Genomic DNA, 13,678 nt, shown 5'->3' with positions numbered 1-13,678 from the left:
GGGGCGGGGCGCGGCCCGGCGCCTCCCTCCTGACGGGAGCTGCTCGCGTCGGTCCCGATCGCAGCTATTAAATCGAGGGGTGCAGATCCCCCTCATCCCCTGCCCACCTCCGCAGCAGGGACAGCATCACCCGGCAGCTGGCTCAGAGCTGGAGACCGGGCCTGCACCTCGGTACCAGCAGTGAAACGGCCTCAGCCCGCAGCACAGCATCCCACCGCCAAGTTGCTGCTGTCCCAAGGGCACCTCCTGTACGTTCCTGTCTTTGCCCTTCACATCCAGGGGAAAAACAAACGAACAAATAAACAATAACCAAAAGCCAGCACTGTACGCTCAGCACCCTGCACATGATCATCCCATCATCCTGCACGCACCTCCACCAGTACCACTTGTATGGATGACGCTGCCTTCAGGAAGCCAGTGAATTCTTATTGGCTTAATTTTAATTCTGTGCCAGCACATGTCCTATTCTGCCTGGCTGCAGGTTTCACTCCAAGCCTGCATGATATAAAGTAGGCAAAGCGAGGCTTGCTGTGGTGGGGGATTCCTGAATGTCTTTGCTTTTGTTGGTTTAAACTGAGCCCTGGGGGATTTTCTTCTGTAGATGTGCACACATAAATCTCATTCACAAATTATGTGTGTGCATTGAGAGAAAATGTTTGCTGGAAGATCCAACTCATTTATTCCACAAATCTGCAAGCAGAGGATTTGCTGCAGATCTTTTTCCCGAGGCAAAATTCATCTGCGTATACAGTAAAATGAACTACAGAAAAGCAGATGAAAGCTGCTAATAGCGTGAGCTCACCTTAGACTGTATGGCCTGGGGTGAACCTAATACTAACCTCCTTTGCCCAGACGGTGGACTCACCCTCCTTGGAGGTGTTCCAGAACCCTGTGGATGTGGCACTGAGGGACTAGGTCAGTGGGCATGGTGGGGATGTGATGATGGGTTGGACTAGATGATCCTAGTGTTCTTTCCAACCTTAATGACTCTATAGCTCTGATTACTGAGTAGATCATACAAACGAAGTTGATCATTCTGATTGTTCCTGAAGCTTAACAATACTGAATGTGCTCAGTGGATTGCACAGTTAAGAGTCATCCTTGCTCTGATCCAGTTGCACAGCTGTGCTTGCCCATTGATAGAGGAAAATATTAGTAATCTGCACACACTCCCTGCCTCACCCCTGGAAAATCCCCATACTTATCCAGCCTATTATAACACGCCAACCATTTAGCATTCTTCAGCCAGTATTCTGACAAGGAAAAACAAAAAATTCTTTGGATGAATGACAAAATAGAAGACTAATGCAATACAAGCCTTTCCCACTCTCCCCCCCCCCACCCTTTGTACTTATTTTAAACATCAAGGAACAAATTGTGAAGTGCCTTTATTAACTGCCCACAAAATCTGAAACTACACCTATTTTCAGCTGTGTATGGTCTGTGATTAAAGCAGACACAATTACTGTATAAGAAGAAAAGTCTATGTAGAAAAATAAATCTATATTAATAATTAGGCAGTTAAAACAGTTATACACGTCCTCATTTCTACTCCTTTCTCTGATATTATCCTCACCTTTTCCCTGCTCTGCCAGGTTCTAAAGGTGGAGGTTTCATTCTAGTAGTGGCTTGGGATGTTCTGGTGAGTCGCCAACTGTCCTTCACTATGGGGAATATGATGTGCATGTTGGTGTCTGCTTACTCCTTCTAGGATCTGCACAGGGTCATCTGATATGTTTGCTTACATGCTTTTACACGTTGCTCTTTTTTCACTTGTCTATGTCATAGAATCACACAGAATCACAGAATTGCAAGGTCTGGAAGGGATTGCAAGGGATCACTGAGTTCAACCCCCTGCTAAAGCCTACAGTATGTCACACAGGCAGGTGTTCAGATGGATCTTGAATATCTCCATAGAAGGAGACTCCACAGCATCTCTGGGCAGCCTGTTCCAGTGCTCTATCACTCTTACCATAAACAAGTTCTTCCACATGCTTGTATGGAACTTCCTATGCTCAAGTTTTAGGCCATTGCTCTTCATCCTATTGCTACACACCACCAAGAAGAGCCTGGTCTCACTGATTCGCCTCCCACCTCCCTTTAGACATTTATAATCATTTATCAGATCTCCTCTCAGTCTTCTTTTCCCTGGGCTAAACAGACCTGAGTTACTCAATCTTTTCTCACATGGGAGATACTCCAGGACCTTTATCATCTTTGTGGCCCTCCACTGGTCTCCTTCTAGAGATCCTTGTCTTTTTAAAATAACTACCAAAGTCTAGGAGCGAAAGTATGCTATTAATTTCAAGTGAAATTGTTGTTCTTGCTCACAGTCTATGGACAAAATTTTCAGTAACATAACTTCAGGAAGATCTGATACTTGAGATACTACCATTAGAAAATCCTACCATGTGATGACAACTTGTAGAAACAATTGATAGGACTGAATCAAGTTCATTAATGTTGATACTCTTTTCCAGTATATTTGCACTTTCTTTAATGAGACTGATTGGAGGTTTTGGGAATGACTTGTGTGGGAATTCCTTAAGGAACATTACCTGGATTTGTTGAAATCTTTGTTGTACAAAAACCTATTTTAATTTCATAATGAAATACTGAAAAAAAATCAGAAAAAGTTAACCCAAATCGATTCGGAGGCTGTTCATCTTGCAATTACCAGTAACAAAATAGTCTTTAACTTGTACATAGCACTTTTTTATGCAAAGATCTTAAATTATTTTAAAACAGTCATACAAGTTGGGAGGCTTAATAAGAGAAACATTTTTTTCCCTAGATCATGTCAAAAGCTTGTAGAAAGATCCAAACTGGATTATGAGTTTGGCTGAAACAGTGTGTATTCCATGTAAAGTTTTGAAAGTTTACTTCTTGTTCAGTCCCAAAGTTGAACTCCAGCTGCACAGCATCCGCATGTCATCTCCACTGACACTAGAATAGGCTTCTTTACTAGAGTCCTTTCCTGTGTTAGAGATACAGATACCATGCTGCGTATCATTAAGAAACCTGTGTACTGTAAAGAAACCAGAAATTCACATCACAGCTCTTTAGCTATGATCCAGTATGAATTATACCTACATAATAAAGCAGGACAAGGTCTCTCATGAAGCGAGCATAGGACATATTTCACTTCTAGTACTTCACAGAAAGAACTGTGAACAGAAAATGTAATGACTAGAAGTTTCTGCCTCTTAAATAGTACTGCCCTTTCAGCAATACATTTTTCTACCTGCTCTGCTTTGTTCAGCAATTTGAGTTCCAGCTGCTCAGAGCTATATAACACAAACCCCTGCATGATACAGCAGCTGATTCTGACTAACATTTCATGAGATCTTTTCAAAGGCAGAATGCTGTTATTCTTCTAAACTTTGTTGTATATTTCACATTACCTGATTTTATTATTTTTAGCAGACCGAGAAATCTTGAAATTTGAATGTGCTGGAGATACCTGTGAAATACTCAAATTTTAGAAGAACCTAATAGAAACTTACTTCCTTACGGCATAAGGCGGGCATTATAAGCATCCTACAAATAAAGTGCTCCACAATAATGGGCTTGGTTTAAGTTTTTCTTGTTCAGACAAACACATTTAAACCATCATCAACAACTGAAACAGTCAATAAAATAATTTCCATCTGGCCTATTTTTTATATTGATTTCCCCTTTTCTAAACTGCAGTATAACCTGTTACGTGTGTTTTTTTTTCTTGCTGTTGTTTGTATAATATTTACAACAGTACAGGCCAATTCTGCTAAAACTTGTCATGTAAACAATATATTTTGAGTTACTCTTTACTTTAAGAAATACCTTTAGAAAGGAAGAGTGATACAAGAGAAATAGAAGAAACAACTCCAGAAACAAATTCCATAGCTTCTCAGGCAAACTAGGTTGAATATTTATGTATCCTACAAACCTTTTAAAAATAGCATGGAGAATTTACAAATCTGAACCCGAAAAAGGAAAAGTTTGTCTAATAATAGAATTAGTTTACCCAACATGTTCATAACTGTGTGCGTCCATCCTTTCAGGAATAAGCAATCTTGAATTTTCCTGTTAGCTCTGTGGTTCTTTTGCTTTTATGATTTTTTTATGACTATTCAATATCAAAATTTGCTGGTATAAGCCAGTGTAAGAACAACAAGATGCTAGAAATCACAAGTGCATTATTAAACTTTCTTCACGTGGACTTCCTAACTGATGTTAGAAGCTGGCATTTTACTTGAATACAAAATAATTTCCACAAATGTTCATTTGAGTATTTCAATACATTTGCTCTTTTATTTCCTCTTTCTCAGTTACTCACAGTAAATCAATGCTTTTAGTCACGAAGATTGTGACACATCGAAGAGCTCAATGAAAAGTCTACAACTATAAGCTAAGAGTAATTTTCAGTCCAGCATATGCACCAGTGTACCATTTTCCCTTTTGTGCAAATACATTTCAGCACTCAAGCAGCTGAGCTTAAACTTTACCTGTCTGTTAACATCTGTACAGGTATATTATTCCTTATTTTTTCATTCTTCCTCACTCAGTGTTGGAACTTTGCCTTCCTGAAGTTTTACCACTTATGTTACTGTATACAGATCAGCTATCATTTCCATTTCCTTTCCCTACTTATCCTCTGTATATGTTGATTTTATGACTCAGTTGGAAGTTAACTGTTTACCTATCTTCCATCTGCCCAGCTAGAGAGAAGCCAGGGAGCCTGTATTCAGGTGCTTTGTGTCTGTGGACATTCAAACTCTATGCATACTACCTAATTAATAACTGATATTGCTGCAGATATTCATAGCTGCAGTTAAAGTCTATGGGGAATAAAAATAACGTGGGAGGGAAGGGACCCTTAAAGATCATCTGATCCAACTCCCCTGCAGTGAACAAGGACTCCTACAGCTACATCAAGTTGCTCAGAGCCCCATCCAGCCTGACCTTGAGTATCTCCTGGGATGAGCATCCACCACTTCTCTGGGCAACCTGTTCCAGTGCCTCAACACACTTATTCTACAAAACTTTTTCCCTTATATCCAATCTAAATCTCTCCTCCTTTGGTTTGAAGCCATTTCTCCTTGTCCCATCACAACAGACCTTGCGAAAGAGTCTGTCTTCTTATTTCTCATAGCACCTCTTTAGATATTGAGAGGCCTCTCAGGTCTCTTCATCAACAGGCTCTGCTTTATCAGCTGGCCTGTAGTAAACACCAACCAAAAAGGCTCCCTTTGTTGCCTCAGTCTCTAACTCTCAACCATAGGTTTTTAACTCACTTATGGCCATTCTTCAGGGATAGCTCTTCACACTCTATTCCTTCCCTGACGTAGAGATTATATGGGCCTGAGAACACTCACTATTTGTTTTGTTTTGTTTTAAGATTCATCAAACATCTGAAACACCTGGTCTGTGCTTTGCTTATTCTAAGGTAATAGTTTTCAGGAAATACCTTCCCAAATGCTTATTTCCAAGAGTACAGAGAGACAGGGGTGACAAAGAAGAGTTTAATGTTCAAAATTAAGAAATAATACATACAATCTCTGTAATTAATGCTGTTTTTTTCAATTTAAAACATTCATATCAAAAGAATTGTTGTCAATATAATCAACAATCACACCACAGGTGTAAACTAATTTCCCCAAATGTTGTGTAAAACCAAAAGTTTATTTGTGAATGAAGAGGAGACAATATTTGATGGCTTGCTAGTTATATACAGAAGTAACATCTTTCAAAGCATGCTAGCTAAATAGCCAGCTTGGATAGGACAAAGGGGGATGGTTTTAAACTGAGACAGGAGAGGTTTAGGCTAGGTATTAGGAGGAAGTTTTTCACACAGAGGGTGGTGACGCACTGGAACAGGTTGCTCAAGGAGGCTGTGGATGCCCCATCCCTGGAGGCATTCAAGGCCAGGCTGGATGTGGCTCTGGGCAGCCTGGTCTGGTGGTTGGTGACCCTGCACATAGCAGGGGAGTTGATGATCAGTGTGATCCTTTTCAACCCAGGCCATTCGATGATTCTGTGATTATCTGGCTACTCTGAGTACGACGATTTTGTAATCTGCATAATTTTAATCTTCACCAGTTCCTCTTAATGAAGTACTTCATAGTATTTTTTTTTCCTTAAAGTACTTAAACATTTATTTTCTACCAGGAATGTGCTCTGTTCAGCTTTCATTCGATTTTTTTTTTCCTTTATTCCTATAATGATAGAAAACACAAATACTCAGCAAATTAATAGATAGAAGAGCACATGTGCTCTGCACTTAAAGGCTACTTAGATACTTTCAGATGTTTTAAAAACTCTAGATACCTTACTGTTTAACAGATTTTTAAAAAATCTGATAGTTTAGCATCTCATTTAATGGAATATTTAAAGATGATATTGCTTAATTGTTTTTACAATTCTCCTTGCTTTAGCAAGGATTTGGACTTCACGATCCCCAGATGTTCCTTCCAACCCCTGGCATTCTGTGATTCTCGTAGTTTTTATGAAGTACAAAGTATCATGGGAAGTTGTATGGCAGGCATGTGCATTAAGATAATTTCATTTCCCCCAAGTCATAGTTGGGAAAAGAGAATATTTTTAAGCATCTATGGAAAAAATACCCAAGTCTGATGTATTTACAGTGGAAGCACACAACATTTCCTACGGAGGACAGAAAAATTGCTTCCCACAGATGTTTCTATGGTGTGCTAAAGCTGTAGTGACACAGGGCAAGAGGTGGTGATATTTGCTTGCAGACAGAATCAATAGCTTGTGGTTGGCGCTTCCTGAAATAGATCTCCCTTGCTAGTGCTATGTGACATGCAGCATAGCTTTCGTGAGTTATGAAATCCTTTGCTACTCACATGAATCACTATTAAAATATTAGAGCTATGTGTATCTTTGTGTCTGAATCCTATGAATTTTATTAAGAAATCTGAGCAGTGGATGTGTGACCGTGCAGGGGGGGAGGGAATGGGAATGGGTATGAAAGAGGATAGCAGTGTGGTGAAGCTGATGGGAATGGTTTGTTTTTTAGCCCCTTTCTCCTTCCCCAACTTTGTTTTCTAAAGCCTGTGCCAAATACCTTAAATGAGATGGCAAGGTGCCTTCCCGAGAGCCTGCAGACAGCAGCAGGGCACACCTTGACTGAAACTGTAGGAGAAAGCCTGCAAAACCTTAATTTTATGTGAGACAAGCCATGGCTTGCGAGGGTGGGATGCTCGGAGATGTCTCTGCGCTCTGTTAGCGATACGTTTCCCGAGGAGGGGGAGGATCACCTCGATATGGCTGCGGGGCGCGCACCTGAGACAGCCCCAGCAGCCCAGAGACCCTTTCGCTCGCCCTGGCAGCCGCTGCCATGCCGAGCCCTCGCCTCCTACCGAGGAGCTCCGCGCTCCCCTCCGCCGCCTCGCCTCAGCGGGGGTGTGTTCGCGCCTCTCCCCGCCCCGCACACCGCGGCCGGGCAGCCCCCGGCCTCCGCCCGCCTCAGCTATACGGCCGCCCCGGGGGAGGCGAGGGCAGAGCCCGGCTCAGGATGGCGGCGACGCGGGGCCGCTTTGCCCACGGTACCTCATCGCAGGGCTGCAGACTCCTGTGGGCTCTGCTCCCGCCGCTCTTCTCCCTGTGCCCCGCGCAGACGGAGCCCCCCGACTCCCTCGGACTCAGCCTCCACCCGCCCTACTTCAACCTGGCCGAGACGGCCGGCATCTCGGCGACCGCCACCTGCGGAGAGGAGGCTGGCGGCGGGCGGCCGGAGCTGTACTGCAAGCTAGTGGGGGGGCCAGCTGCAGCCCCGCTGGGGAGAGCCATACAGGTAACGGGTGGGGACGGGCAGGGGAATGGTGATGGCAACGGCAGGCCGGCTCCCACTTCAGGGGTGAGGGCAGGTTGCGCCTGCAGAGGGACAGAACTCCTCCAGAGGCGTTAATGGAGATACATTTTTACTGTGGTAACGCTCCTTGCGTGAGCGTGCCTGTGGGAGGGCAGGCAGAGAGCAGCAGGTCAGCTTTGTGATGGACTGGGGTGATGTTTTATATCAGCTCTGTCAGAACTCTGCTTGCCTCAGTCCTCCCAGAGCTCTTCCATTTGTACCTTGCAACTGCAGAATGCCTCTCACAAAAAGCTTGGAGTGCTTTGAGGTGCTCTCAGGCTGAGAAACGTAGTTTACTTATTAGCAAAGCTGGGCTGCAGGTAGTAAATACTTCAGCTGAGGTGCAGTGATAGGGAAACTGCATGGTCTGCTGTTCGTGACGTGATTATTTTTGTATTTATTCCCTTATGTACTTGCATCCCATTGGAAATGAGGGTTTGCTTTCTGTAGAAAGAGAGTGAAAGGATGGGGGTTCCTCTTGTTAAATTTTGATGTTGCAGGCCCTGGGTTAGAGGGCAGTTACGGGTCAGGGTTGATTCCATTCCCTGGAGGACTGCTGGTGCGAGCTTGCTGTGCCTCCTGCCTTCGTGTAAATGTGGATGCAGCTGCATTGCTCTCTAGTTCTAAGAAAACCCCACTGAGGTACAGCACGTGAATACATCTGTAGTTGTTGTGGTCTGAGAAAACTTGGAAAATTCCTTCCCCAGGCCAGGGAAATCCAGCCATGGAAAATGTGATAGCAGCACAACGTGCATATTATCAATCCCCTCCACTTCGTGAGTTTGAAGTCACTGCAAATACAAGAGTCTTGGTTTTGTTTTTTTATTGGTGGAAAATTGGACAGAAGCACATTAAAGTGTTGCTGAAGCTGAGCCTATGTTGATGGATTTAGATCAGCATAAGCATTTGTGTGTTGTTTCTTAACAGTCTGAGGGAGGATCAGGCAGCTTTTACATATGGTGGCAGAGATGGGGCTGCTGTGACAGTCTCAGACTGAAGTTGTGCTGTGCACCTGAGTCACTCACCGCTGGAGTCTGTCCAAAGATGGATGGCGCTGCTGTGCCTATGAGCAGGGAAGTCAGAAAGAAGGTGAGAAGAGGGAATAGACAACTCCATTATGGTACCAACACAAGCAATTAAAATAAGGCAGAAAGAGCCGCTCAGCCTCATTTCTGCTGCTTCTCACAGAATTATAGAATGCCTTAGGTTGGAATTGCCTTAAAGCCCACCCAGTTCCAACCTCTGCCATGGGCAGGGCTGCCACCCAGCAGCTCAGCTGCCCAGGGCCCCATCCAACCTGGCCTTGAGCGCCTCCAGGGATAATGGGGCACCATAGCTTGTCTGATAAACCTGTTCCAGTGTCTCACCATCCTCTCAAAGAAAATGTTCTGCCTAACGTCTAACTGAAGTCTCCCCTCTTTAAGTTTAAAGACACTCCCCTTGTCCTGTCACTGTTAGACCACATAAAAAGTCAATCCCTCACCTGTTTATAAGTTCCTTTCAAGTTTCTTGCATTGGCCTCTTCTTTTCATCTTGTCTTTTGGTTCTTTATATAATTTATTGTATTCCTTAGTGGAGCTCATCATCCCCAGCAAATCCTGAAAGAGCATTAAGAGGCTGTTGGAAGCCCTTCAGGTGTGCTATTCCTTCAGCTGCAACTTAGTTCAGCCACCAGGTGTAGTCTGAGGCTTGTGAGGCAGTGCTGGATGTACGCTGAGGAAAGCAGTGTTTCTGTTACTTAGCGTGTTGGCAAGAGGGACAATAGCTTAATAAGAGCAGTGCTGAGTGAACAAATGTGCTGCAGTGCAAAATATTTCAACAGCTCTGGCAGATAAATGGCATGCCCGGCTTTGCCTGCAGGTCTGTCCACAGCAGTGTGCGGGTGTGAGTTAAAGTTAGTTGCGTGCCTGTCCTGCCTTGCCAGTGGGTATGGCTCCTCTAGGTATTTGTGAACAAATCCTTCATCGTTGTAGCTTTTTACTATATACAGATGAGACTTTTTCATCATTTTCAGTATTTCAGCAAACTGCTTTATGCAGTATCATTTCTCTCCTCCATGCGAGAGAACTGAGGGGAAGAGGGTAACGAGGTCACCAGCGGATGCACACCTGCCTGGCTGCTGAACTGCAGCCAAAATCAAGCAGTGGCTGTGTGCCCAGGGTCCTGGATGGAGATGTGTCCTGTGGCAGGCAGGCTGGGGGGAGCATGCCTGCAGGTATTGCCAGGGGAGAGCAGGGAAAGCTGCTCAGCCCAATCATTTATTCTTTCTTTCTTTCTTTCATTTCTTTTTTTTTTTTTTTTAATGTCTTTTTGGCAGGTTTGCTGGAATGTACTTTAAATAACTGAAACTCCAGTTGTTGAAGTGAAATGCTTTGAATTATGTATTCAAAAAGAAAAAAATGTGTTCAAAAAGTATCTTGAGTTCAGATCAAGTGTTCTGGTATACTGAAATACAGAGTAGATATATGTAAATGTAACTCTGCCATTGAATGCTCCTCACTGCTTTCTTTTCATTCAGCCTTTCTTGAGGCTGTGGCTGGATCAAGGCTGGAACTGCCATGGCAGCAACTGTTTCCTGTGTATTTCCAGCCAGAGCATTGTGAATGTGAAGTAAAGGTGATGTTTCATGTGTCCTATGAAACTGTTTAGGATAGGCTTGTGGTGGTGTACTGCCTATATCAGAACTCTAAGCATGCATTCACCAGAAAATCTGAACAATAAAAATGCACTCATGTGGTGGCAACTGCTGTTTTTGGTCCCTGGATTCATTTCTCAGTGTATTGCTTTTGCGGATTGTGACACAATGTTCTCTGGCCTCATTGCAGAAGCTGGCAGTGTTACTTGTAGCTAGCACAGCCTATGTGGTGTCAACTATGTTAGAAACCCATAGTGTACTGGCATACTACAGTTGTTTGTACAAAAATCATCCAAATCTTCTCTAACGGTTAGAGGAGGAATGTGTTATAACTTGATTGCCGTGGTTAGCCAGCCTATGTGCATACAGATTTAGTACATTTTTAAATAACTTTTTCAAATTCATAGAATCATGGGAAAGCTTGGGTTGGAGGGGACCTCAAACCCAGTCCCACCCCGTGCCATGGGCAGGGCTGAGACCCAGCAGCTCAGCTGCCCAGGGCCCCATCCAACCTGACCTTGAGCGCCTGCAGGGATGGGGCACCACAGCTTGCATGGGCAGCTGTGCCAGCGCCTCACCAACCTCCGAATGAAGAATTCTTCCTAAAATCTAAACTGAATCTCCCCTCTTCTAGTTTAAAACCATTCCCACTTGTCCTATCACTATTAAAATGAGTTAAAATTTGATTTCCCTCCTATTTATAAGCTCCCTTCAAGCACTGTAAGGAATTCTCAAGATTAATGATTCAGATCAACTGATCAGCTAATGGTGGTTGTGTCTTTTGGCACCAGTGTCGTATTCTGAGCTTGCCAGAAGAGCAGGATTAGGACAGAACTACTGCTCTCATTCCTGTGTTAGAAGTGGACAAGTATGACCTCTCTAGTTAATTTGCACTGATTAGTGCGACAGCAGTGGCAAACAAAACAATGACAGTTGTATGGAAGTGTGTTAATACTTCCAAGGCAGGTGCATATTTAAGGCTAGACAACAAGGGCTGTGGAAACCCTTTTAACAACCACATCTGTATGGGAACTGCTGAGTCATGGCCTGAACCTCTGATTAATCAGCTGAGGTGAGCCTTGAGTCAGCCAGAGGAGCACAGGTGAAGGCAATTCACCTGTGCTGCCGGAAGGGGTGGAGCCAGGCTCCACCCCTCCTGGACCTATTTAAGAGCTGGCTACCAGAGGGGAAGGATCTCTTCTGGAGATCCCCTCTTTTGGTATCTTCTGGTGAGCTCAACCCAAGGGTAAGCTCTTCCACTTATTCTCTTTTGTGATCATTGTCTGTTTGCCTCACTCTCTTGATTATATTGTAATTATAACATCTTGGTTATACAAAATTATAACATCTTGGTTATACACTTGGCGAGCCAGGCAGGCTGAATATACTGAAATTAACATCATGTCTTTTCTGTGGAATTTCTATAAATGGGTCAAGGGGGAGAACAATACTCCTCTAGAGAAAATGATTCCAGGGCAGATCCCAGGATTTGAGGGATCGCCCTATTATGAGTTAGCTGCCATCATTGAAAAATGGGGTCCCTTACGCGTTATGGGCAATCTCTCCCCATATCGCATGGCGGACTATTTTCAAGGACTTGGCAAGGATGTCTTCACTACCAAAGAAAGACAACTGGCTGCCTCCATGGTGGCATGGCCATTATTAACCGCTTTAAATCATGCGGACTTAAGAAATAATACTTTAGAAACTGAAAATCAGCTTTTGAAAGACCGCATTGAAAAGCTGGAGCATGAACTTGGCGTTTTAACAGGGAAGAAGCCAATTCTACATCTTCCCGTAGGCCAAATTCGTAACATTTCAATAAATGATGACCAGACTCCTGAATCAACAGACTTCGTTGATCAGGAGAACAAGAAATCCAAATCAGATCTGGAATGTCCAATTCTAACTGATCCACTGGAAGTCCGTCCTGTTGTAACCCAAAAAACAAAGAAAGTACAGGACAGACCGGCAGGGGTGCCGCCTGATCAATGGCCCCCTGCCCAGACTCATTTACATGTTACAGCTCGGCCATACACGGCAACAGAATTAATGGACTTAGTACAACGATTTCGGCAGAAGCCTAGAGAAAGTGTGCCGGCTTGGTTATTGAGATTGTGGGATTCTGGAGCAGAAAGTGTCTTGGTGAATGGCCCAGAAATAGCTAAGTTGGCCACCATGACCGTCCATCCTGCTCTCAGACAGAGGTTATACGTAGGCAATCAATATCGTGACGAAAACCATTCCATACTAGAATGGTTAATGGCGGCCTGCCGTATGGTATGGCCGAATAAATCAGACATACCGTTACATACAGGTATGTGGTCCTCCATGGAGGACCTTCAAAACTATATCCGTGAACTGGGTGTAAGAGAGGCCATCTATGAAGATACATTTGATGGCCCTGATATGGTTAAATTTTCAGCAGGGATGAGAGATTTAATTCTACAGCAAGCTCCCTCCCATCTGTACGGCACCCTAGTTTCCATATTAAATCCCCTTGTAGCATCAGAAGCGGTAGTCCAGCAGGCTGCCCAGTTAGTTGCCGACTTGGGAGAAACAGAACGCCTGCGGACTAGGCGCAATATTAGGTTTTTGGAGGAAGCAGAGGTCCTGCCGGTAAATAAAACCAAAATGCCGGCTACTCGAGCTCCTCCATCGGGACCCATAAGGGTATCCCGAAAACAAATGTTTAATGATTTAATTCGGGCTGGGGTCCAATTTGCTAAGATCGACCGCCAGCCCAACCATGTCCTTCTCCAGCTCTGGAGACAACTAAAGGACAATCAAAAATTCCAGAGCTACCCTAAGAAATCAAGGGTACGAGCTATAGAGAGGGTTCCAACAACAACATGGAACCTAGAAGATTTTATTATTCCAAACAGGAAAAAGAAGCCACCTCAGGTGTCTCGGGCCACAATGCCTGAGCCGTCAGAAGCAAAAGAACTGGCCCTAGCACAATTCATGCAGTGACAAGGGATGTTAGTCCCCGTAGGGCCTCCAGACGGGACCGGAGGCCCTATGTAGAATTAACGATTTATTGGTCCCGAAAAAATATTCAGAGAGTTATGGCACTAGTAGACACAGGAGCAGAAACATCAATTATCTATGGAGATCCGGGAAAATTCGATGGCGACAGAGTGATGATTGGTGGTTTTGGGGGACAGACTATTCCTGTCACCCAAACA

At 44.0% G+C, this 13,678-nt stretch overlaps 1 protein-coding gene across 1 annotated transcript in view; it reads left to right on the top strand.

Moving 5' to 3' along the window:
• The first annotated feature begins 7,519 nt into the window (after positions 1 to 7,519).
• LAMA3 (laminin subunit alpha 3) overlaps positions 7,520 to 13,678 on the top strand; it is a 115,385-nt gene continuing 109,226 nt past the window's right edge. The window contains exon 1 of the mRNA XM_042836931.1: positions 7,520 to 7,798. Coding sequence (XP_042692865.1) covers positions 7,520 to 7,798 — 279 coding nt within the window. The remainder of the gene's footprint in view (positions 7,799 to 13,678) is intronic.

The sequence above is a fragment of the Centrocercus urophasianus genome, unplaced genomic scaffold (assembly GCF_019232065.1).
Source record: "Centrocercus urophasianus isolate 14NV4802_14NV808 unplaced genomic scaffold, USGS_Curo_1.0 seq_11, whole genome shotgun sequence".
Lineage (NCBI taxonomy): Eukaryota > Metazoa > Chordata > Aves > Galliformes > Phasianidae > Centrocercus > Centrocercus urophasianus.
This window is presented reverse-complemented; position numbering and strand designations above follow the sequence as displayed.